At 48.9% G+C, this 26,351-nt stretch overlaps 2 protein-coding genes across 15 annotated transcripts in view; one reads left to right on the forward strand and one right to left on the reverse strand.

Moving 5' to 3' along the window:
* The window catches only part of RNF141 (ring finger protein 141), a 58,642-nt gene extending 55,656 nt beyond the window's left edge, over positions 1 to 2,986 (forward strand). Inside the window, exon 6 of the mRNA XM_026008267.2 lies at positions 3 to 2,986. Coding sequence (XP_025864052.1) covers positions 3 to 30 — 28 coding nt within the window. The 3' untranslated portion in view covers positions 31 to 2,986. The remainder of the gene's footprint in view (positions 1 to 2) is intronic.
* Positions 1 to 26,351, reverse strand: part of AMPD3 (adenosine monophosphate deaminase 3) — a 71,096-nt gene that overhangs the window by 17,238 nt on the left and 27,507 nt on the right. For 9 of the 14 annotated variants that reach the window (XM_026008255.2, XM_026008260.2, XM_026008259.2 and 6 more), the window contains 4 exons: positions 18,754 to 18,979; positions 7,906 to 8,110; positions 4,427 to 4,589; positions 1,829 to 2,048 (listed from right to left, as the gene is read on the reverse strand). In XM_026008255.2, the coding sequence (XP_025864040.1) occupies positions 1,829 to 2,048; positions 4,427 to 4,589; positions 7,906 to 8,110; positions 18,754 to 18,979 (814 nt within the window). Of the gene's footprint in view, positions 1 to 1,828; positions 2,049 to 4,426; positions 4,590 to 7,905; positions 8,111 to 18,753; positions 18,980 to 20,670; positions 20,954 to 23,318; positions 23,940 to 24,280; positions 24,568 to 26,351 lie in introns of those variants that run through there. The other 5 variants (XM_026008261.2, XM_072727294.1, XM_072727296.1 and 2 more) reach the window with 5 other exon arrangements.

Here is a 26,351-nt window from a genome sequence, read left to right on the forward strand (position 1 = left end):
AGGTGGGGAAGGGGGAGAAACCACAGTTGAGAAGTCCCATCAAGCTCTCCAGTCTACAGACCTCCAGTGGCCATGGAGACCAGCCCTCAGGTGGAGGGTCAGGATGCAGTAGGGAGGGATGGGGGGGTTCCAGCTTTCTGCAGACCCAGCTGGACTGTGGAACCACCTTTATGTGTTCTCCAAAACAAATGGAGAATCAACTGGGGGCAATGCAAAGCTGCCTTCGGGACCTTGTACAGGTTGTCTGACGTCTAGCTTTATGTGCTTAGGCAATTCATCCCAAATCTGTTTCCCACAAGTAAATATGGAGACGGCAGTGTCCAAGACTGAGCAGAGTAGATGCTCAATAAAAGTCTCCTCATCCCTTCCTGCTTCTGCCCAGAACTTGAGTAATAGAGCCAAACTATATAAGGCAAGACCTGCCCACCTTGGCATGGAGAGGAACCATCTTGTGACCTAATGATGTTTCCTAAACCCCAACCCCTAAAGACCCTGCAACTCTGAGGTTTCAGGACAAGTGGAGGTGGTTTTGTATGACGGGTAGATTAAGAATGTAGGGATGTTTGTTACTAGGACAGAAATCTCTGTAGGGACTGATGCTTCCACCAGCCAGCAAAGGCCACCGAGGGTGGGAACACTCACTGCTCCTAGCCAACTCTCAGCCCACACCCAGCCCAGGGGCCTGGCCATTTGCCACAAGCCACACAGAACTTTCAACCACAAGTCACGCCACCCTACTTCCTTGTGACCCCCAAACAAACAGCAGCTCCCTTGGCATGCAATCACTCAAACTTTCATAAGGAGCAGCTGCCGACCCTGGAACAGCACCATCATGTTGACCGAGGCAAGCCCCAGAGCACATCACAGAGGAAGCATGAAGAGTCTGAGTCAGAAGGGATTTCAAAGGCTATCTCACCCAGTCCCTTCCCCAGGAGGACTGGCCTGGGCAGCCTCCCGGACAGGACAACCACTGCTTACATACCTCCTAGAACAGCCGGAGTCCTCCCACCTCTCCCTCCCAAGGCTTCTCAAAGCTCCTCCTTGCAGGGCAGAGGCGAGCCTCCTGGGAATTGCATTTTCCCCTCCCAGATCTTAGCGCTGCCCTCAGATCAGTGAGGCCCAAGACCCACTCCGCCCATCCCCCCGCAGTCCACTCTCCTCCCTTGGAAACTGGAGTCACACCATTCCCAGCAAAACCCTGAAGGCAGGGCAAGAGAGGCTCCTGGGCAGTGACCGCACCCTTCCCCTCCCCCAGCTGCCCAGTCCTGGCCAAGCACTCGGCACAGCCACTCCACGGCTCAGGGCCAGGCTGCCAAACCTCCTGCTGATTAGCTGAGGGGCTCACCAACAAGAGAGGGGCCAGATGCAGAGATAACTGCCCACCAGTTTAGCTCAGGCCAAGCCCACGAGCATCCTGGGGGCCGTGGTACAAAGTTCCCAGGCCTCCTGCACTCTCCCCTCCAGAAACATGGAAAACCTAACACCTAAAGCAACAGTCTTCATCTCTCTTCTACCATCTATGATGCCCTGGGCTGATTCTCTACCAAGGTGCTGCCCTGCCTGGGGAGAGGGAGAACAGCCGCTTTAAGGTAGCCAGGTGGCCACCAGCAAACAGAAGTCCACCTCTAGGATGCAGAAGAGACAGGTAGTACCAACTCTAAGAATGTGCCAGCCTATGATGGGAAATTGTTGCAGGAACCCACAAAGCACTGGGGAAAGGGGAAAGTACTCTATTTCTGGGATGATTGAAAGTGCAGGGAAGCCCAGAATAAAAAGGGGATCTGGTTGGCCTTTCCCAAAGAGAGGCACTTGGGGAAAGCTGGCTTACGTGGGGCCATCTGTGATGAGAGCCAGGATGTGGCTCATGTCCACTGTGTAGGTCTCCAGGTCGGGGTAGGGCAGGCTGTGGGGCTCCTGGCGCTCCAGCATCTTCTTGTTATCATACACGAAGAGGATGCCTCCCTGCATGCGAACCAGGTAGCCCAGGTTGGGGGGAGCATCGTCCAGACAGTAGGGGTCCTCCTGGGGCAGAGGGGGAGGGTGGAAGTCTGCAAAACAGGATTGAGTGATGGCAATGTGCCCTTGACCTCATGAGCTGACATGAGCTCAAAAGTCACATTTTCAATGAGGGCCATCCTCATCATCTCATCTCAAACCCAACCATCTCTACTACCCCCACCTACCCTCACGTCACCTATCTCCCTCCCTGTTTTATTTCATCTCCCTGGCATTTACCACTATGAAAAATAATGTCGCTTACTTATCTTGGGTCGTAGATGTTTGGTTTGTTTACTATTGTATCCCCATTTCCTAGAGCAGTCCCTGGCCCATGGCTGGCACTTCAGTAAATGTTTTTAATTTAACTGAAATGAGCTTCAGCCTCCTGGGCATGACAGGGACTCCAGGCACATTAAAAAGGGCCACTGTGTCTTCTCCTAATAAAATAACAGGCAGCACCTGGGACTGCCCAGTGGGAATAATTGTCCCTGTCCACCCACATCTTCCTGAGCCCAGGGCAGCCAAGGAGCTAGAAGGAAAAGCCCCCCACCTCCCCAAATAAGCACAGAATAGGCAGCTTATCTCCCACAGAGCAGGGAATGGCAAGGACAGAGCTATCTGTCCCCACAAATATTAGCCCACAGGAGGCAGAAAATGCCTCTTGGCTATTTCCCAGCTATGAGACTGAACAAACCACTCCACCTCTCGGATCCTGCTGGCTCATCTGAGAATAACACACCCTGCCGTGATGGGCTGTTATAAAGGCTGCAAAAGTAGGTATAAAAAATGCTTTGTGGGGCGCCTGCATGGCTCAGTGGCTGAGCATCTGCCTTTGGCTCAGGACATGATCCCAGGGTCCTGGAGTCAAGTCCCGCATCAGGCTCCCTGCATGGAGCCTGCTTCTCCCTCTGCCTGTGTCTCTGCCTCTCTCTGTGTGTCTCTCATGAATAAATAAATAAAACCTTAAAAAAAAAAAAAAGAAAAGAAATGCTTTATGACAGTAATGCCTGACTGACTCATCAATTAGAGGATATTATTTTCATTACTCTTGTAATGTGTTCTCCTGACTCTTGATAAGCTCTGTCTCTGGCCAAGGACCAGATTATGCTAAATAGCAGTAGATCTGGGGGCTCCAACTCTGCACACCAGCCAACTCCACATAGGGTGCAGCTGCTCAGCTGCCAGCCCAAGCAGGGGAAACCCTAGGATCTTCATCAAAGAAAGCAGTCAAGGCAGGGTGACCTGCCTGGGTGTCCTCCAATTAGTGCTTGGAACAGACTGCCCCAGGACAGAAGTGAGGCTTCGCAGGGGCTGAAGCAGCACAGAGCCAATGTTCCCACATCAGGCACAGCCCCAGGCTAGCTCAGGAGTCCCTAAAGTGTGCCAGGGGCCTACATGAAACCACGGTGTCTGCCTCACTGCGCTCATTCCCAGGCCCCCTGGATACTCTGTTTTGTATAAAGTACACATTGGACGGTCGGTCCTGTCTGCTTTTGCCAAAACTGGGATAGGTGGCATCAACTTGCCTCAGATAGAGAGGGAAATGAGTCCAAAAGGGCGGAGATTTAACCAGGGTTCCAGGTGGTAACAGATGCTCAAAGTCCAGGTGTCAAGGAAAACCCAGGCACCTAATTATACCCAGAGGGCAGCCAGGGGCCTGGGCACTGGCACAGACCACTAGGCCCTTGTCTGATCCCCCAGGACCACCTTTACAGATTGTGGTTTCTTACTGTCTTCATTCATATTACCTAACTTACAGCCTCTACTGCTCCTAGGTCCTTCACAGGCCAGACTCCCCCAGAAACCATCCTGCCATCCCCGATCTCCTCTTCCCCAAATTCTGCAGCATAAACGCAGCTACCATTTACTGAACACTCACTAGGTGCCAGAACTACACTAAAAGTACTTCAGATGCATTCTCTCATTCACTCCTCAGAACAGACCTAGGACATAGATACTATTCTCATTTTCCAGGTTTGGAGAAATATCTTGCCCAAGAAAGTAGTGGAGCTGAGACCAGAATGTAGGTGTGTTTAACTCCAGAGCCTACTTTCCTTGTCCCCAGAACATACTCCCTGCATCTACCCCGACTCTCTATCACCCCACCAACAAATTTAGCATTTACTGTCTGATGGTGCTGTTTTAAATATCCAAGGTGAGGTTGCCATTCTCTCTGGAGGACTCTCAAGCTCAGGGACAGTCTTTTGCCTCTCTCTTAACTTCTATGGCTCAGCTCTACCCAGGGCAGAGTACACAGTGTACACAGAATCAATCCTCGGGGAAACCAGCAAACATGGGTATAGGAAGCCAAAACCAGGACCCTATCCTTAAAACAGCAGCTGGGACAAATACATCCAGCCAGTAAAAAGTCTTCACCAATTCTTGGGTCCTCCACTTAAGGATCCCACATGTACCCACAGTGCCCTACCTGGGAGGCCCTCCTCCGGTGGTGCAGCGTCTACCCGCCGATGACCCAGGTACCGGGCTGTGGTCCGTGGGAAGCGGTGGTAGGCAAGCCTGGCATACTTCTCCCGTATCATCAGGGCCTTGGCCAGGCTCTTGGCAGCCTGCTCATAGTCCTCTACAGTGATCTGCAGAAGAGGGTGTGCAGGGAAGAGTTCAAATAGCAGGCCTGAAACCACTGTCCTTAGCAAGATCTACTGCAAAGATGGCTTTCAGCTGGCAGCTAAGAACTTGGGTTTCTGGAGCATTCCCACCACTTGCTGAAATATGAGCAGCTCACCCAGCCCAAGCTGTTTGTACAAACACTACGGTTTTTGCTGAACACCTGATTTTCTCTGGGAGTCTGGAAGACAAGGTTTTTATTAACCTGCTGGAGACGAGAAGGAAGGCAGACACTGCAGCCTGCCCACCCAAGGCCAGCCTCAAGTGCTGCCGGTTAAACCTCAGCCCTGCTGTTGCATCCTGCACACAGAGAGGCAAGGCCTGGACCATAGCTCTGATGACGGTGAGTGTCATCACTTGCCTTTCAGAAAACATACGGGCTCTCGGAAGTAACTATAAAAACTCTGCATGCTCAGTCTGCTGCTTTGCCATCCCCTGGCTTCTGAGTCGTGGGTTAATCACCCAATTCACCCAGTCAACAAGCACTTATTGAGAAGGGTTTGATTTCATTTTAGTCCTCACGGCAACCCATTCTACCCATGGGGAAACCGTGACCCAGAGAGGACAAATCACTCGCCAGAAGTTACCAAGTCAAACTTCAGATTCTTATCTGACTGGGTCCCAAAACCTAAGCATGTTCTGCTTTCCCAGAGCTGCCTGGCTCTTAACAAGGGAAGAGAGAAATCCCCACCTTCCGGTGGGCTCATTTATCTCTGTTTGGGAAGGATGTGTGCGGGAGAAATCCAAACATGTCTGGGGAGACAAGCAGCTAAACAGTCAGTCATAATAGGACCGTAAGTGACACAACACAGGGAGGTACAAGATGCTGGGGGAGCGTGGGGATGGGGTGTTCTTGGAAATTTCCTCTCTGCTTTAATTAAAAATCACTTTTAGTTTTCAAATATTTTAAACATACAGAGAAGACACCCATGTGTCTACCTTTCAGAGCTAAAACTTTTAATGTTTTTCATTACTGTTCCAGTTCTCTTATATATTTGGATAAATGAATCATCACAGATGCAGCTAAAACTCTACCCTCCCCACTCCTCCGCCCTACTCCAGGCTCAGAGGAAGGAAGTTGGTATATATCTTTCCCAGTCATGTTTTTTCACTTTTAGTAAATGTTGCTCCTCGCTTTTGTTAAGAATGTAGCTTCTCCTTTCCTGATTCCACATGTCCCCATGAGGGTGTGTTAATTCTATTTTACATCTTCCAGCGGATGGCTTCTGAGAGCAGCAGGAATAGGGGAATGAACACAAACACCTCAGAACTTTAGACAAACATGTGCCTGCGACTGACAAGCCAAGCACTTTGCAGAGCCAATGGACTCAGCATGGCAAGGGGTTTAGGCCATGGCTAAAGAGATCAGAGAAGGTGCCCAGGATCCCCATGGACCAGCAGCCACCAGCCAACGTATAGATAACCGTGGGCCTCATGCAGAGCAGCAGGCCCACTGGGACCCAAGGTGATGTGCAAGGTCAGCCTGCCTCTCATGGACTCATAGCTCTCTGGGAACCAACTGCCCAGGTCAGGGGCTCCGTGCCAGGAGACTGATGGAAAGAAGCTAGCTACTGTACCAGGCCAACATCCTCCCATTCAGCGGCTGCCAGTTTACCCCTACTCCCCCTTCTCCTGTTCTCCTCATATGTCAGGGCCAAGTAGACACTAAGGACTCCTGGTCGGGGTGCTGCATCTTCAGAGAAGGCCTGCATTGTTTCCAATCCAACAAAATTCCCATCCATAAGAACTTAAAGTGTGGTAAATCCATGAAATGGAATAGTACACACTTGTAAAGAAAAAAAGAAAAAAGAAGTTCTTTATCTATTGATATGTCATTATATCCTAGATATACTGTTAAGTGAGAAAAAGCTAGACTCAGCATAATGTGCACAGTAAACCACCATTTGTATAAAAATAAACAAGTTATACATGCTTAGTTAATTGTAAGTACACAGAACTTACTGTGTACATTACTGGAACAGTGATGAAACAAGTTATACATGCTTAGTTAATTGTAAGTAAGTTAACTGTAAGTTAATTGTAAGTTCTCCCATCTATGGGAGAACACACAAGAAACCAAAACCAAGGGTTGCCTCAAAAAATAAAATATTTTGGAGGCATCTGGATGACTCAGTCTGTTAAGCATCTGACTCTTGATTTCAGCTCAGGTCATGATCTCAGGGACGTGAGATGGAGCCCCGCATCCGTCGGGCTCCACGCTCAGCAGAGAGTCTGCTTGGGACTCTCTCTTGCTCTCCCTCTGCCCCTCCCCTCCTTTGGGCGCATATGTGCTCTGTCTCTCAAAAAAAAAAAAAAAAAAAAAAAAAAAAAGAAGAAGAAGAGAGAGAGTAACAAGGACAAGGACAATTGAGGTGTGGGTAGCAGGCTCAGGGCCAGGGGGAGAGAACCAAACTTAACCCTGGCACTAAGTGATACTTCTCTTCAAGAAGTAAGCAACAAAAATGCAACATCCACCCAGGAAAATGAGCACATTTTCTGTGCTGAAGTGAACCAACTTGGTTACTTGTTCACTTTCTCATCAAGACCCTCCTGCCTGGTTGGGAAGGTCGAGCCTGTATTTAAAGATACTGAGCGGGGAATCCCTGGGTGGCTCAGTGGTTTAGCACCTGCCTTCCGCGCAGGGCATGATCCTGGAATTCTGGGATCAGGTCCCATGTCAGGCTCCCTGCATGGAGCCTGCTTCTCCCTCTGCCTGTGTCTCTGCCTCTCTCTCTCTCTGTCTCTCATGAATAAATAAATAAAATCTTTAAAAAATAAAAAAAGAAAAGAAAAAAAAGATACTGAGCGGGAAGCCCATAGATGGAGCGCTAAACCAGCAATAACTGATTCCACACAAACCAATCAACACCTGGACTTCGAAGTCCACTCAACATTTGGAAACCCTAAGACATGCAAGCTGGCATCTTCCTCAGGGGGAGCTTCTTCTCTTCCACAGAGAGCAGCATTCTAGATGCAGAGAACACAAGGAACGTGCAAGCCATGGCCACGGTGTGCCAGCCTGCAGCCCCAGGCCCCCCTCACAGGGGTGAGTGGTGCCCGAGACACACTCATCCACACCCACTACCTCCACTGAGACCCTCCTTCTCTTCAGACTCCTGTGCATCCTGCCCACCGCCTCCCAGACACCCACAGACCGGACCAGGCTTCAGCACTAGGCACGTCCCCAGTGACCCAAGGACCCCGGCCTCCGCACAAGGTGCATCGGCCCTCACTCAGTCCCCAGGGGAGCAGATAGAGAGTGGGGAGTGGGAGCCACCTTACCCCAGCACAGTAATCTCCGCTGATGGTGACCCGCTGGAACTCGGGCATGGGATAGGGCGCTGGCGTGGGCTGGGAAGTGGCTCCAGGGAGCACAGGAGTGGTGGGAGACATGACCGGACTGGCTGTTGGGGGACCCTTCCAATCTTGCTGCGTCGGCATTTGCAGAGACAGGGACTGGGACCGAATCATCTTGAAACTTTTCTTTCTAAAAGCCAAGGACAAGGAAAAGTGGGAAACATCAGCCACTAATTAGGGCAAGTGATAAAGAGTCTTTGTTATATACATGGCGGGAGAATTTCCCTCTGATTAATCACTGGTACTGGCCCTATCATTAAGAAGCTGCTAATTATGCCTTCCTCTCACACACATCTCTGCCTGAGGTACAGAACAGCTCTTCAGACACCCCTCCCTGTGGTCACTAAGAATGGCCGTGGCCTGTGTTTGAACAGCACTGAACATTGGAGAAAGCAACTGTCTCGGGAGACAGAGGTCAGACCACACGGCAGGGGCCTAACACCAAAGCCAGGAGGAGTGAGGACCACGGCAAGTCACCCAAATTCTAAGTCCCAGCATGTAAGCAGCCTCAGGAAGGACAATGGACAGGGTCACAGATGATAACCAACCTGTATTTTACAGTTTGAAATTTGGGGCATTGGAAAAAGGAGAGATCGTGACCACCAACTAGTCCCGCCTCTTTTTATTCATGAAGGAGTCAGGGGCCCAGAAATAGAAGAGGGCTTGCTCGGGCCCCCTGTGGCTCAGTGGTTGAGCAGCTGCCTTTGGCTCAGCTCATGATCCCAGAGTCCTGGGATCATGCTTGCTTCGACAGCACAAATACTAAAACTGGGATCCTGGGATCAAGTCCCCTGCCAGGAGCCTGCTTCTCCCCCTGCCTCTATCTCTGCCTCTCTCTCTCTGTCTCTCATGAATGAATAGCTGAATGAATGAATAGATAGATAGATAGATAGATAGATAGATAGATAGATAGATAGATAGATAGATAAAGAGTGATCCCTGGGTGGCGCAGCGGTTTGGCACCTGCCTTTGGCCCAGGGCGCGATCCTGGAGACCCGGGATTGAATCCCACGTCGGGCTCCTGCTGCATGGAGCCTGCTTCTCCCTCTGCCTATGTCTCTCTCTCTCTCTCTCTCTCACTCTGTGTGTGTGTGTGTGTGTGTGTGTGTGACTATCATAAATAAATAAATAATTTTAAAAAAAAGATAGATAGATAGAAAAGGGCTTGCTCAAGGTCACATGGCAAGGTGGCAGCTAGCCCTTAGCCTCCCCCCTCTTGGGGACCCCACTCCACCCTGTCACCCCCGCTGCTCCTTCCCCGAGCCTGACATGTGCCATCTCAGCCGCGGCTACTGCTGGGCAGGCACGGGCTTGTATCTATATTATGGGAAAGAGATCAGTCAGCATCACTTTCCGCATTTTTTTTGGACCTGTCACCTTAGCACCAAAAGATAATTTCACAAACCCTTGGGGAAGAGGGCACAATGGCGGTTTAAAACGCCACTCGCTCATGCTTATTTGCAGTGATTCGTGAACACTCACCTTCCTCATTAACTAAAGAATAATGCTTCAATGACACCACCCCAAGTCCTAGGTTCCCCAGGAAGGGAGTTAAAGGTGAACAATGAGGGGAAGCCATGAGCATTCCCCTCGCCCACGTCTCTTTCTGCCTTAATGACCCCAGTCCCCCAGCATTGCAACCCAGCAGTGAACAATGCCAGAAACTAGCTGAGGGTCCAGCAGGATAGCCAAGGCCTATGGCCACCAGCAAAGGACCCAGTGGGCCACCAGAGCCCATAGAACTTCTCTCTTCTCCAGGCACCATGATACTTAGAAGGGGTATTGAAACTACTTGATCTCCAAACTGGCCTTATGAGTCACCCAGAAGCAGTTATCTTCCTCCTGATGCTTGGCTGGGTCTCCTAACAGGCCCACTGCTAATCTTCCAGGAGCCACATTTACCTCCTCTCTCTATCCACCTACCACTTGCCACGGCTCTCTGGTCCTTCTCAGCCCACCTGTGTTATCACCTCCTTGGGGCCAAATTCACACCTGGAAAGGAGAGGCAGGCCCTTTTGAGGAGTTTGATGTTGTGCTGCCCTTGGGCCTGCATTAGCAGACGTGCTGACTTGTTTTGGAAACTCAGCCTGAACTCCAGGAGCCTCCAGCCCAGGCTCTCTCCAGCCTGCCATCCATCCATTCCACAGAGCTGAGCTAAGCCTCCTGCCCCAAGGAAGATGTCCACTCACACCAATCATTCCTCAGAGGCAGATTCACCTTGAGCAATAAAGTTCTCACTTTGGCATCTTTTGGACGTTCACACCTACAGGAAGAGCTATTACTTGGGCTCCCTCTAACATTCTGACCGGTTCGGCTGGGTCCCATGAAACTCTGGTGTTTGTTTCACTCACATGCCTGCCAGCTCATTGTTTTTATCTCTTTGCCAACTTCACCCCCCATGCCTCAGCCAACGCCACCTGAGGGCTGCTCTCACCAAGGAGAAGCAAGATGATGTCTAAGGTGAGCAACAGGTAAGAAAGGTAATAAAGCCCACGCCTTCAGGAAGCTGAAAGACTGCTTAAGCCAAGAGCCCACCAGGCTTGTCTTAGAAACATCCATATTCATCTGCCTCAGTGAGGAAGCCAGTACACACCAGCTGTGCCCAGAGAATTCTTCTTGAAGACGTCCATTATGGGGGCATCTGCGTGGCTCAGTTGGTTAAACATCTGACTTCAGCTCAGGTCATGATCTCAGGGTCCCAGAATTAAGCCTCGCATGGAGCTAGCTCTGAGCATGGAGTGGGGAGTCTGCTTCTCCCTATCTCCCTCCACCCCTTCATTCCCCCACAATCCCAAGGCCAAAATCAAGATTCTGGCTTCACTGAGCCCTTATCTGGAGACTCTAGAAAAGAATCCACTTCCATGCTCATGCAGGGTGTTGCAGTTCCATGTGGGCTTAAGGCAGAGGTTCCTGTTCTTTGCTGGCTCTTGGGCAGGGGTTGCTCTCTGATTTGTGCACACAGCCCGCTCTATCTTCAAAGCCAGGCATGGCTGCCTCTGGGGCTCCAAACCTCTCTGACTTTTCCTTCTACAACCAGCCAGAGAGAACCCCTTATGCTACGGGCTCATGTGAAGTAGATCAAGCCCACCTCAGTAACCTCCCTATCTTCAAGTCTGCCGTGCCATATACTACAGGATAATCGCAAGAGTGATTTCTCATCATATTCAAAGGGTCTGGAGATTCCAGAGGGCTATCTCTGAAATTCTGTCCACCACAGGCCCATATCTAGCATCTGTTCTAACCAGTCAAGGCTCCGCCTATGAGGGTGAAGAGCAGCAACTGCATAACTGAATGTGTGTGTGTGTGTGTGTGTGTGTGTGTCTCCACGCAACTGTCTTTCTTTCTCTCTCAAGATTATCTGAAGCCCCACATGTGTAACAGTAATAAAAGAAATCACCATAAGCTTTATCCAAAGTATAGAACCAGGGGGTGTCCTGTCTGGAAAGGATTTTAAACACTACCCACCCCAGTCCTGTCACTAAGGTAGCCTCTGCTAAAATACCTCCACTGATAAACAGCTCATTACATTTCTGAACAAGACATCAGCCATCAATCATTTATTCAAGAAACATTTACCAAGCACATGCTCTGGGCCAGGCCAGTGCTAAGCACGCAAACAAGGTGAACAAAACATGATCTGTTGTCACTGTTAGAAAGCACTTCCTTATGATGGGCCAAGATCTGTCTGTCCACAGTCCCATCTGTTATACCTCGTGCTAGCCCTTGGGGCACCAGGGTAAGCCAGTTCTCTCTGCCACAGCTGGCAGGCCCCCTCCTCCCTCACCCACATATCCACCTGGCAGAAACTCACTCCTGCCAAAGAGCTGGCAGGGTGTGGGGCTGTGAGGACACCAGCTCCAGGCCAAGCCTGAGGGCCCAAGGGGCCAGGAGCAGCTTTGTCCTCTCTGAAATGGATGGTCCTTCTGGGTCACAGAGACCTTCTTGCCCAAACAGGCCCTCAACACAAGGACATGAACTGATCACAAGGGTTGTTATTACAGTACCTCTCAGCACCTGTCTGGTACCTCTCCTGCCCCAGCTCTATAAGCCCTTGGCTGTCCCTGCCATTCACTGTGTCCCCATCCTTACCCTGTCCCACTCCCCACTCCTCCTCAGCTCCTGGGAACCCCAAAGCCTTCCTGTAATAACATTTGATTCACATGCTAAACCCAAGTTAAGACCTCAAGAGGTCCTCATCAATCTTCTGGACAACAGCTACCATCTTCCCAGGGACCTTCTGAAGCCCACTGCCTGTGTAGTCTGTCCAGAAGACTTCAAGGCAAGGAAAGTCACCAGAGCAAACTTTTCACCCCAAAGACTCTCAATGGGGTACAGTGAGTCAGGGGGCCACATGCAGACCTCACTTTATTCAATAAAGTATCAAATGCCAGGTCCCAGGAGTAGACAGATAGAAAATATACCCCAGATTCCAGGGGCTGACTAATGATGGCATAGATGGCCAGACAATTCAGCAGACTGTCATCACAGTGTGGTTGGTATGTGAGATGCTCTGGATATTTGGGGACCCTCGAGGAGACACCTAATCAGATGGGCATGGGAGCAGTGAAGCAGCATGGTCAGAGAAGCCTCACTGCATCATTCCCAAAAGGAGAGGGGAACACTCCAGAATGGGCAGGCTTGTTTGAATCCTTCCCATACATACACACATACTCAGACCATTCTGGTAGCTTCTTCCCCTCCAAATGAGAATGACCACTTTAAAGATTTGGGGCAAGAGTGACAAATCTTCACAGCATGGAGATTTATTAACAGTTTGAATCTGAATGCTATTAGGTGGGGTAGGCATTCCCTACTTTCAGAGGTTTATCTATCCCCATTGCTTCCACCATCTGCACTGATTCATATGGAAGTGGAGACCTATGGTCTAAAAATGGGAGCAGTGGGACACCTGGGTGGCTCATTCGATTAAGCATCTGCCTTCAGTTCAGGTCATGATCTCAGGGTCCTGGGATAGAGTGGTGCATCAGGCTCCCTGCTGAGTGGGGCATCTGCTTCTCCCTCTCCTTTTGCCCCCCCACTCATGCTCATGCACACACTCTCTCTCTCAGATAAATAAATAAAATCTTTAAAAAATAAAATAAATTAAAAAGGGGAGCCATGATTGAGACTCGAGGTCCCAGCCTATCCAGAAAGAAGAACACAGATACAGCTGACTCTGGTGCATGCTCATGATGAGCAGGCTCTACAAGAAGGGATGGCAGGGCCTTGGGTCCCACAGAGAGCACTTACTCTGTGTGTGCACCAAGTGACCAGCGGCCTGCCCAGGTGGGCATAGCTTTGATTTGCACACTTGAAGCCTATCAGGTGTAAAGACTCAACCTCCACCCGTCTCTCCCTTCACTTCCCTCTGATAACTTGCCCTTGCCTGTCACTGTTCCCCTTTGTGCCCTCCTGACTAAATGTGGGTCTCCATTGCCTGCCAGCAACCTTCCTCCCTCTTCCCAGTCCTTCCCAGATACCTTTCCTCCCAAAAGACCCCAGAGGTCAAAACAAAACACAATCATTACTATCTTTTAAATTTAGCTCTACTACTTTCTATGCCTAACTTTAAAAGCAGATGAATCAAACTGTTTTAAATGAAGCTTCTCGGGGCATCTGGGTGTCTCAGTCAATAAGCACTGGCCTCTTGATTTCAGCTCAGGTCATGATCTCAGAGTCCTGGGATACAGTCCTGTGTTGAGATTCATGCTGAGTGTGGAGCCTACTTGAGATTTTCTCTTTCTCTCTCTCTCTCTCATACACACACACACAAATAAATAAAATCTTTTTTGTTAATTTTTTAAAAAAATAAATGAAGTTCCTTTGATAATTGTCCTGAATTTTAAAAAAGTTACCTAACCCTGATTTAAGAAATTTCATTAAATAAAATGATTTGATAACACCATGGCTGTACTATGCGCAATTCCTAAGAAATATCCATTTATCTCTTTCACTTGGGAAAGTAGATAATTCTAGAAAGTTCTAGATAGTTTCTAGTTTCTAGATAGTTCTAGAAAGCTACATTTTTTCAGACAAAATCTGTCCCCCTTCTGCCCTGAAAAGAAAAGAAAAAAACTATGGTGTGGCTTTTTTAATGAAATTCATAATTCCTCTATCTTAATCAGAGCGTGCTGAACATAATTTAAAGTTCTCTCAATGACTCATAGTCATCGTTGTGTTACCCAATCATGAGCTTAGAGGCATTTTGTCCCAAGATTGCTGTGTTTCGAGTTCTTGGGTCTGGTCTGCTTTTCATGACTTCCTCTTTCACTGTTGACTGTCAAATAATAATGATGACAAAAACAAGAACACTAATGACGTTCCAAGCATTGTCCTAAGTAGTCATGCTTATTAGCTCACTTAATTCTTGCAAGGTAGGTGCTTTTATTATCGTCACTGCGCAGATCAGGAAATAGGCCCCTACAGTTAAGAGCCTCACCTGAGGCCACTCAGTAGTAAGAGACAGGCTGTCATCTGAACCCAGTGGCCCGTCTGCCACACCTGAGCTCACAATTACCACACACCACTCATGGAAATCCCTCTCCCCACTTCTAATCTCCTTCCTTAAATCTGTCGCATGATAAGAAACAAGACAATAAAGGCTATTAGAGCCGTGTGAAGAATAAATAGGAGATGGGATGGGAGTACTGGGGAGATGATGGCTGAAAACTATAGGGGGTCTCTTTCGGGGATGATAAAAATGCTCTAAAATTGATTGTGGTGATGTGAGCATAACTCTGAAAATACAATAAAACTACTAAACTCACACATTAAATGGGTGGACTGTATGGTGTGGTATGTGAATTATATCTCAATAAAGCTGCTTAAAAAGAAGTAGAACTGAGGAGTGCTGATGCACATTTTGGTTGCACATTCTTCGAGTTGCCATCAATGTTGCCCTCAGTTGCAACTTGGTGCTTTCGTAGAGTAGGTGAGCTCCAGGATAGGTAGGATGATGGTAGCTTCTTGGTACCTCTCACCTCTCCTGTCTGCTTTTTCTCTGCCCCCTAACTTTGATTCCATAGATCGTCCGTCCCATCATCTCACCTTGACCCACCCCCAGGTTCCAACAAAGACCTGGCCAATGTCATCTTCCTAAGGCAGCAAGGCCCTGTAGCAAGGTGTCCCTGCTAGTCTTGTCATTCGGCCTATAGCCTACAGAGAGTGTAGCCCAGAACAATGGCTCCCTGGAGTCAGCCCCCAGCCTAGAAAGGTCATGTCTGAACCCAGCTCAGCTTTTCCATCCTGGAAAACCAGCATCTATGTCTTAGGTGCTCATCTTTCTTATTCACGATCCAGCCTTTCTTCTTTTTATAAGAAGCTGTTTTCTTTCCTAGTTTTAGTTTGTGCCTTTCCACTAGACCTACATCATCCTTTTCTTTTTTCTTTTCTTTTTTTTAAATAAGAGAGAAAAAGGCAGTGGTGGTAAAGAGAGGCCTTCTCTAAGCACCAGGAATATTCAGGCTTGTCAGAGGAGCCAGGATGAGGAAAGGCTTTTTACAAACTGGATGCCCTTTCTCATGTCGTGGTTTGAAACACAGACCCACAGACTCCGGGTATCCGGAGATGTGCTGTTGGCTCCAGGCCTGTGGACTCCTTGCAGGACGGCTCCACATGACCATTTATATTCCAGAATGCCAGGAAGGAACCAGAAACAAAGAGGAAGCTGGGGAGAGGGTTCCTCCAGGGACTGTTCACATCTGAACATTTGCATAATGGTGGCTCTATGAGGCAGAGAAGCTGAAAGACAAATTAGGGATGAATAGCTCTGGAGAACACTGGGACTTCCGACAGGTAGTCCAGGGACCAGTCTGTCCTTGGCAGAAAAGAAACCAGTGGGCAGAGAGGAGCTTTGGCCCAGCTTCCCTTTATTTCATTCAGAAGGCTGGTAATTACATGGTAATTACACCCTGGGGAGCAGCACCCAGCATCATTCCAGCACGTACAGGTGGAATCAAAAACTCCACCCCTGGAGATGGAAGAGCCTCATGACCAAAGTGTGTGGTTCTGGATTCAAAAGACCTGGGTTCGGGGTGCCACGGTGGCTCAGCGGTTGAGCATCTGCCTTTGACTCAGAGCGTGATCCCAGGATCTGGGATCGAGTCCCGCATCGGGCTCCCTGCGAGGAGCCTGCTTCTCCCCCTGCCTGTGTCTCTGCCTCTCTCTGTGTGTCTCTCATGAATAAATAAATCAATCTTTAAAAAAAAAAAAAAAAAAGTCCTGGGTTCTAGTCCCTGCTCCATCACTTCCTCACTATGCCTCCTGGTGCAAGTTAACTAAACCTCTCTGAGCCTTTGTTTCCTAATCTGCAAAATGAAAGTCCAGAAGATTATCCAACTAATAAGCCTGACGTGGAGAGTAAAGAACAAAGCAAGCCATGTGGCCGACACCGAGCCCACAGCGGGCAGGGAGGTGGGCAAACAGGGCACAGTGACAGGGGGCTTACTGAGACCCAGGCACCCTTCTAAGCCCTTCCCAGGTCGATTCCCTCATTCCTCACTACACCCCGCCAAAGTAGCTACTCTCACCATCCCCACTTCATAGGTGAGGAAGAGCCTGGGGCACGGAGAGGTTTCCTAATTTTCCAAGGTCATAGAACGTACTAGTGAGGGACAGAACAAAGCAGTCCAGAGAGCTGTAACCACCCTGACGTAGTATCTGCGGTGGCAGTGAGGAAACAGGACATCTTTCCTCTGCCACACATCCACTGCTCACCACCACAGGCTAAGTCCTGGGGATACAGTAGGAGCCAGATGCAGATCTCCAGGGGCTTCCATCCAAGGGGGCAGATAAATGCAAGCCGAGACCACCACATCCTAGTAAGTAGGGACAGGACATAATTTCCGAAGAGAGGCCTACAGCAGAATTTCTGGAAACCATGGAGTGCCGTTTGGACTACGAGTAAGAAGGTTTCCATCTTGCTGTTAGCCTGGGCTTTCATAAGATAACAACTTCTTTTTGGAGCTCTCAGTCCAGTGTCACCCTGTCATGGAAAGTGGCCTCAGAACCCACTATTCCTAATAACAAAAAAATCCCAAGATTGCTTCTCTTCTCATTATTAGGGTGTAAAATGCTTGATTCATAAGACACAGAGGGTCCTGCACATCATTCAGTTCATAAGGCCAGCCCCCTATTAAGCCACTGCAGGGTGAATGAGGGTCTCTGCAGTCCTGCTCTTGACCCTCCAGGGATGAACTCACAGCTGGGCCTCCAGCCACTGCCCCCCACCTAACACAGGCTGGTACAGTAGACTGCGGGCACAAACCACCCCCTCACTGCATGGGCTCAGAGCCCCTCAGGGGAAGGAAAGCTCTTCTCTTATGGATGGTAAAGCTCTGTTCTTGCGTTTACACCAGTGCTCGACTTTTTACTTCTTTCCCAAAAAGTTAAGGAAATACTGAAATTCTAGACTACCAAGAAAGCAAAGGGCTTGCCTTTAAAAAAAAAAGGAGAGATCTCAGGAAGGATCTGATTGATGACTGGGTCACAGACAAGGCCCATGTTATACTACGTTTGTTAGCTCTGAGGTCTACAGCATGCTGGCTGGGCAGGCACCCAGCTAAAGCCCCACTAGACACTTTCTCAAAGCTCTTTTCTTCTTTAATTCCACTCTCCTGGGTGAGATAACCTGAAAGGATGACTTCACATTGTACTTGGATTAAGATCCAAGCTTCTCATCGGGGAACCCAAGGCCAGCCTGACCTGAGCCCTGACTACCCTCCAGGCTGAGGGTTATCTCTCTCTCTCTCTCTCTCTCTTTCTCTCTCTCCTCTCACTCCCCATCAACTCCTTATTCATCTGCTTCATAGCATCCATGCTAGGCGTGTTTGTCCTCAGATCCACTCCTCATCCTCCCGTGTTTCCAGCTTTATGGCAGCTGGCTTCTGGCTAGGTTTGGCCAATGGCAACCACTGGAAGAAACTGGAAGGTGCCAGGAGGAATAAAGCCAGGTATCTCCTGCTTCCATTTCTGCTTGGAAGCATCTCATGCATTGGAAGCATCTCTGCAGCTGTGGCCCCCTGCTACTTGGCGCATTTTCCATTGAAAAGGCCACCACAGTTCCAACTTCTTCACCCTGGGCTCCAGCGACACCATCTCTTCCCATCATCCCTCCAGCCAGAGAAGTAGCTACTTCCTACTGCCACTAGTCTCTGGCCCACCTCCCTGCCCTCTGCTTATCTTCTCAGTTTCCTACCACCTCAGTAACCATTCCTGGTATTAACATCTGATATCCAGTAATTGTGCGGTTTCTGTTTTTCTGGTTAGACCCTCACTGATAGAGCACTTATCATAACTTGCCATGTTTTATTTAATCTCTCCCATTACTTAATTATTGTCTGGACCAGCTAACCGTAAGCTATCCGGGGCAGGGACTGTATTGATCTTGCTTATTAGTGAATCCTCAGTGCCCGGTACAGCACCTGGCAAACTTATTTAATAATGCCAAGCACTTGTCAAGTGACGAGAAGAAGTAAAATTGATGCTTCCCACAAAATCCTCAAACTTCCGAAAAGAACACGGAAATATCATTTGCAAACAGTATGTCTTCATGCACACGATTTGTTACTCAAACACCAGCAGAGAAAAAGTGGGTGTTGATCCTTCAACCCAATGCAGGCCCTGAAACGTCTTTCAGGAAGTAAGTGGTGAACTAAATGGTCTCAGTTAAGAAATAAACTCAGCTCCCAGGGACATGCCAGCTTATCTCAGGACACACACACCCTCTGGCCTCCCTGGGCCTGTGCACACATGAACTGGGTCATGGGGACAAACCTTTTCGCCGTCTCCACAGACTTCTGCTCCGCCAACTCCTTCTGCAGCTCCCTCTCCTTGGCCTCCTTCTGCCCAATGGGGCAGTCCTCAGGGACGGTGAAGAGAGACAGGGCATCTTTGCTGTCCTCTTCACGGAGCACTTTGGCAAACACCTTCTCTGCCAGCAGCCGGACTTGCTCATCCACCTCAGAGATGTTCAGCTTGGGAAACTGGCGCGGCATCTCGGCTAGCAGAGAAAGAGTGAGCGTTAGCCTTTCTGAATTCCTGGACGGCCTGAGTCAGCGGGGTCGGGAGCCAGAAGGTCCTAACACAAGGGCCTGGCCTGGAGGTCAGCTGTCTTACTCAGACCAAACTCAGCATGCCAATTTTAAAAACAAGCTCCGTGGGGCCCCTGGATGGTTCAGTAGGTTAAGTGTCCAACTCTTGATTTCGACTCAGGTCATAGCCTCAGGGTCATGGGATCAAGCCCCGTGTTTGGCTCCGCACTTAGCACAGAGTCTGCTTAAGACTCTTTCCCTCACCCTCTGCCCCACCCGTACTCTCTATTGCTCTCAAATAAATCAATAAATCTTTAACAAAAAACTAACTCCCTAAGTCATTGGGTGTGAAGAGTGTAGCGCCACTCACATTTCATGAGAAAGTAAATGTTCAGAAGTCCAAGAATGGACTGTCTAACTACGTGTGCTTCTGTTTTCCTGAACCCAGGGGACCCACAGCACTCCTGGCTTTGTTTCCATGACAGGGAAGGGAGAAGAGAGTTCAGGCCCCCCTCCCCTCCTACAGACTATCCGGAGGCCCTCTGGGTACAGCAATGACCAAACCTCACTCCGCACAGCACAGAGGGGAGTACTAAACCCCAAAGGTACAATGACCTAGCCCAAGGTCCCACAGGATGACCATGGTGCTCTGGGGCATCCAAAGTTTCATTCTCCATCACATAAAACAATTATGTTTTATTGTTCAGAAACAATTATTCTTTCTGAAAAGAAAGAATCTGCCATCGTGGTTCTACCATCTGCCAAACTTTCTGGAACTTGGAACAAGGCACAGCAAATCAAATAACTGCTTAGAGGCAGGGATACTCTTTACCTTTCACAGCCCAACTGAACACTCACTTCCTCAAAAAAGGGCTGGCTCCCTCCTATCAATAGCTGGCCTCAACTACCTGGTTGGTTCCCTTCTTTTCTTTCTGTCTGTCTGTCTTTCAACATTTATATAGGATTTAGTAAGTATATTCCTTCAAGCCCGGTCTATGTAATAACTTAGTTAATCCTATTATTCACATTTTACAGATGAGAAAGTGAAGGCACAGCGAGCGAACATGGCCAGGTCCCACTTTTATTAAGTGGGCAGAGATTTGTGCTGTTTTCAGCCTTTGGCCTCCTTGCCCCTTTCTTCTCTGAACCTCTCTGCTCAGGGATCTGAACCCAGGCAACCACGTTCCATGTCTGTCTTCTTAACCATTACATCGTGGTGCTTCTCTTTGTCCATTTGGGCACCAGGGCAGGTCTCCTCGCTGTCCCCAGTGTCGCATTTACAGAATGGAGGAATATTGCATCCTGTCAACAAGCCACCTCCTCTAGGAACAGCCCTGGAAGAAGAGTGTCCTATACCTATCACCATAGTTTCTTTGAGGAAGGTTTATTGCTTTTTTAAGATTTTATTTATTTATTCATGAGAGACACAGAGACAGAGGCAGAGACAGAGGCAGAGGGAAAAGCAGGCTCCGTGCAGGGAGCCCGACGTGGGACTCGACCCTGGGACTCAGATGCTCAACCACAGAGCCACCCAGACGTCCCTTTGAGGACAGTTTAAAGAGAAAGGTGGTTTAGTCAGCCGAGAGAAGATGAAGGTAAGGCAGGGCCCAGCGGCTGTGTGGCCCGGAGAGGAAGCAATTACAGGGCAGGCAGGGCTCACCAGGCAACCTTGTGACAGTCACTCTCTGCGCCTCATAGTTTCTCCTCTGCGAGATGAAGGGAAGAGACTAAGCAGTCTCCAAGGCCTTCTCAGTTCTAAGTGCTGCAATTTCTAGGCACCAGAGAGGTTTCCAGTGCCTGGGGAGGCTTGCTGCTCTGGTCGTCTCTGCGGCCCATAGGCCTGATTCATGACACAGGCAGGCAGGAAGAAAGCCAGCTCGGAACACCTGTCAAAGAACATCTGTGGATCCCTTGACTGTGAAACCAATTTCCTCCTCCTCTCCACCCCCAGGGCCTTGCCTTTCCTGGGCCTCTCTCCCCTCCAGGGGGTTCAGTGGGAGGGCACCGCTGAGAAGGAAGGAAGTTGGCACACAACTGTTCTGGTCTGTGGCAGTAGAGAGCAAGACAGCAAAGGCCTGGCCTGCACAGAGGAAGAGGACCAGAGCTAACTGCGAAGATGTCCACATCCTGATAGAGCCTACAGAAGGGGAAGCTGGAAGCCCTCAGAACGGGGCTCGGAGGGAAGGGACAGGGAGAGAAATGGAGAAGAAGACAAAGAACTGGATCCAGGAGGAGCTGTTAGGTGAGAACAAAGCTGGACCCCTGACCCCCCAACCCTAAGGCCGCGGGTCAAGTACAGAATTCCAAAACCTCACGGGGCATCTCAGAAATAGACATCAAACAGGGCCCAGGCAAGAGGCAGCGGATGCCATAAGGCATACACACCATTTGACAGAGTAAACCCACTTCCAGAAATGGCTTCTAAGAAAAGAATTTGAAGGAAGGAAAAGCGCAAAGATGTTTACCTGCACTATTTTTATGGTTGCTTTAAAATGTCCAAATGAGAGAGAGCACACTCACTTGAAAAAAAAGTTAAGCAACCAAAATTATAATTATGAGGACAGTGTAATCCTCTAAAAAATACTGGGAAATGACAGCAAATGAAAAAATTAATACATAACACTATACCCAATGCTTTGATTACAATAATATGAAAATGTATCCCCTCAAGGATAGGGCTATAAGAGAGACAGACACTCAAATGACCAGTTGACAGGATTGCCTGTGTGTGAGGCAATATCTGATTTTGATCATTGATGCTGTTATAATGTCATTTTTTAAAATATTTATTTATTTTAGAGAGAGAGAGAGAGGAGAGAGAGAGGGCACAAGTGGGGCAAGGGGCAGAGGGAGAGGGAGAAGCAGACTCCCCGCTAAGCAGGGAGCCAGATGAGGGGCTCCATCCCAGGGCCCCAGGATCATGACCTGAGTGAAAATCAAGAGTCAGAGGCTTAACTAAGTCACCCAGGGGCCCCAAATGCCGTTATAATGTCATTTTTCAAAAGCACAAAGAAGACAGGTAAAAAAAAAAAAAAAAAAATAGACTAAAGAGGTTTTGTTGTTTTTTGTTTTTTTTTTTTTTTTTTAAGAAAAGAAAACAAGGGGAAAAAAATCAAACTTCTCCAACCCAGGTTTTGGTAATCAGGGTCCTCTCCCAGCTAACCCACATCAGAGACAGGCCACCCAAAGGAATTACGCCACTGAGATCTATATCTGCATTAGCTCTTGCCCTGGACAGAAAATGCCGACCACCACCTTCCTACCCCCTAGCCCTTATCCCTACAAACATATCCAGGCCTGAATCAGCCACAGCCCACCAGGCCTCCTCAGAAATGGGCATGGTGGGGGGGGCTCCTTTGTGTCTGAGGGCTCTTATATCAGATCCTGCCATGTTTTTCTCTGAAGCCTTTTTTACCTTGCTGAAGTCAACTAAACATACTTTTCTGGATGCACCTTTCAACCAAAGATCTTCCTTTTTCCTTAAATAGTTTATATCATCCCGGGTTTCGGCACAAAAACAACAACAACAACAAAATAGTTTATATCAGCCTTTTCCAGAATGGTTCTTATGAAAAGTCGATACTTGTTGCTGGTGAAACAGGTATTCTGGTCAATTACCAGGGAGATGCTACATCCCACAGCTCCCCACCCCAGATTCTCAGAGCACATCAAAGACCTGAGGATAGGATCACAGAGTAGCATTTGCCCATATAGATCCTTTTTGTTGCAGACCCATATCAATCTCCTGCAGAATTACTACTAGTGTCTTAAATAAGCGGTGGAGACTTCATTTCATACCTTAGTATGGACCCAGTAACCCAGTCGGTGGGCCTAAGGAGCCTGTTATCCACCTGTTTTCTGGACATCCTTGGCGGACAACTCCCACCTACCAGCCCCTCCCTCCACAGCTCTTTTCTCGTCTGAGACCCAGAGACACCTGGCAGGGCAGGCATGCCCAGGAAAGCCAAACAGAGCGTCAGCTCCAGCTGCCTCTTCAAGCCTGGCTTTCAACCGTCTGTCAACCGTTTGTCAGCTGAAGCCAGCAAGCCCGGGAGGCTTAACTGTAAATTCAATCAGCTAGGGTTTAGCTTATCTTGCTATTAAAAAACGACACCCTCTGAAGAGCTTGAAGGATTGTCCCAAAGTCAAAAAGCTATAAAATGCCACGGGTGTCAACAAACAGTAACTTTTCATGGCACCCCAGGCCCTCGCAACAGGGAGCACGATACTACTTAAACCCCTTCTCACACCAATGAAGCTGTTTCTTGCTCTTGCCAGACTCCCATTGTCAGAACCCATGACACAGACCTGAGCCTGGTGCTGGAGTCTCCATGGCTGATCCTAAGGATGCCACACCGGCGACGCACTCAGGCCATGGGCCGTGTGCGCCCAGGAGGCTGAGCTGAGTCAGTGTGAGTGCAGCTAGCCGGGTCCTGCCTGCCGCTGCTGGGGTGGGAGGTCTCTGATTTGCATATCTGTGAGCAGCCTTGAGCAAGAGCAGGAAATGTCCGGGCTGGAAACTCTTCCATGAATACGAAATGGAAGTGGAAAATTTCCAAAGGTCCTAAAGGGCCCAGGTAATGCCAACTCTCCACAGCTGCTGTAGCTGAATGCGGTGTCCTTGCCCTGTTCACAGACCTCTCCAAAGCAAGAAACGAAAGCCACTCTCGCCCCAACTCAGCAGTACCTTCAGCCTCCCTGACCAAGCACAGAAGGTACGCCACAGCCTCCCTGGAATGACCAGACCCCTGAAAGCCGAGCAGGAACATACCATACCATCATCTTTGCTGCTTCCATTTGAACCCCACCTCAGGCCTGGCCCAGCAACCAGGTTCGTTTTACCAAGGGGATTGTCTACAGTACAACCTGCCCTGCCTTTCCTCAGAAGGCCCCCCAAAGCAACCTCCCTGAAGCCACCCCAGGACTGACAGGAGAAGTGCTGAGCCCAGTTGCCAATAGAGTTCCTCCTTCCCCTCCTCCTCTAAAAAAGCCAAGGACTATTGAACTGCTCCCTCCTTTCCCAGGAAAAGACAGAGACTCAGGGACAAGACTCCTCAGTACAGGAGCAGGCTTAGGATGAAAAGCTGGCATGCCTTGTCCCACTCCTTCCTTTCTTCCCTGGAAGAAGCTGACATCGCAGGTGACTGGACAGCCTGACAGGCTCTCCCAGAATATCAACACATATGCATGCACACACACATACACAACAGAAAAGAAGGATGTCCCTCCTGACCCACCTGAGCCCCCCACCCCCATCCTCCCCCTCTTACTGCCGCTCTGGGTTTCCACGTGGGCCTCCAGCTCTGAGTAGCCTTCTGAGCACTGGCTGAACTCGACCACCCTGCCACCACCACCTCGGCTCCCCTCGGGACAGTGGAGCCACAGAAGCAGCCCTCTGAAAGCAAGGCTCAGAACCAATACAGTGACTTAGACAAATGGTGTGGGTCTGGGAAATAACCGTGAGCAAAATGGCTATTTCTGTGGTGCTGTTGAAATCCTGGGGACAGGAGCCCAGAAAGGATGGGTCAGTTGTTTACCAGGAGGCTAGCTCTAGCCCTTGACTTGGGCCTGAGTCACCTCCTCATGTCCAATCGTGAGATTGTGCCTTCCTGAGCCCACATAATGATTCCTGTGTGTGCAGAGCAGGATTACAGGGTTGACACATGATCCTTGGGCTGCTGCTGGGCTTTAGCTACCCAGAGATTACAACCCACCTGTCCTCACAGCTGTTTCATAAACAGTACAATTGGCAAGCTACAAGCAACCTAGAGGGAGGGTAATATTTATTCATTAAATAATTAAACGAATTTAAAGCATAAGGGGAAAAGGTCCAAGTCCTTAGTACTGTTCTGCCAGAAGGGAGGAGGGGCAAGTGATTCCTTCTGCTGACATGTTCTGGGGAGGGGGAGGTATGATGGGGGCTGCATCCGAGCTCATCCATCTGAGAATCTACCTGGATCCAATTCAGGGAATTCTATTCTGCACCTGTAAGCAGACCATGGATAGCCTCAGTCTAAACAAGCACTTTCCAAAGTATAGTCTGTAGAACATACAAGGTCAGAAGGCTTGGAAAATACTGTATACACATAATACTTTATGGAGATTCATGCACAATTTCTAAAGATTTTTTTAAATTTGTTTTTCCATAAGAGACACAAAGAGAGGAGAGAGGCAAAGACATAGGCAGAGGGAGAAGCAGGCTCTCTGCTAGGAACCCAATGTGGGACTCGATTCCAAGATCCTGGGATCATGCCCTGAACCAAAGACAGATGCTCAACCACTGAGCCACCCAGGTGCCCCTTTTAAAAAAAAAATTATTTATTCATGAGAGACACAGAGAGAGAGATAGAGACACAGGCAAAGGAAGAAGCAGGCTCCTCTCAGGGAGCCAATCACATACAATTTCTTTTTTTTTTTTTTAATTTTTTTATTTATTCATGATAGTCACACAGAGAGAGAGAGAGAGAGGCAGAGACACAGGCAGAGGGAGAAGCAGGTTCCATGCACCGGGAGCCCGACGTGGGATTCGATCCCGGGTCTCCAGGACCGCGCCCTGGGCCAAAGGCAAGCGCCAAACCACTGCGCCACCCAGGGATCCCATCACATACAATTTCTATTAGCAGATTCCAAACACCAGAGAGTCCTTTAGTAAAGAAAGCTATTTGACTCTGTTTAGCCCAACACACTTATTTGACCCTCTGACCACTGCCACCATAGGAAAAAACACCTATTAATATCCGTGGCACAGGCTTTGGAAAATGCCTTTCACCTGAGCCTTTATTTTCCAACATAGAAAATGCTGTCTTCCCAAGGCCCAGGTATGGATGTGAGACCCATTCCATCAGGTCTAGATAGAGATGGGCAGCAGCTCAGCTAAGAAAATATAGGTTGGGACAATGGCCAAGGGTCCTGGTAGAACCAAAGAGATAGAAAAACCTTGGGAACAGTGGGAATTTAGGAGGAGACTGTGACTTTGTCTTGGGAGGGCAAATTCACTCATGACCTAAAATGAGGATAACAGTACCAACCTCATAGGTTGTCATGGCAATTAAATTAGTTGGCATACGAAAATATGCTAGAATAGGCTTAGAATAGGACCTGGCACATAGTATGTGCTTTGTAAGTATTTATCAACATCATTGTCATCACGATATCAGGTACAAGAGAGTCCAACTGGGAAAAGAAGCATGAAGTTTCATCTAGACACTGAATCCTTTTATTCACTATTACTTATTGAGCACCATTATGTGCCAGATACTCACTCAAGCTCCCATTTGGGAGCAATGAGAAGGAAACCATGTTTAAATGTGAAACCAGATCAGGAGAAATGGCCTTCTTCTC

Source organism: Vulpes vulpes, chromosome 11, assembly GCF_048418805.1.
Source record: "Vulpes vulpes isolate BD-2025 chromosome 11, VulVul3, whole genome shotgun sequence".
NCBI classification, from domain to species: Eukaryota; Metazoa; Chordata; class Mammalia; order Carnivora; family Canidae; genus Vulpes; species Vulpes vulpes.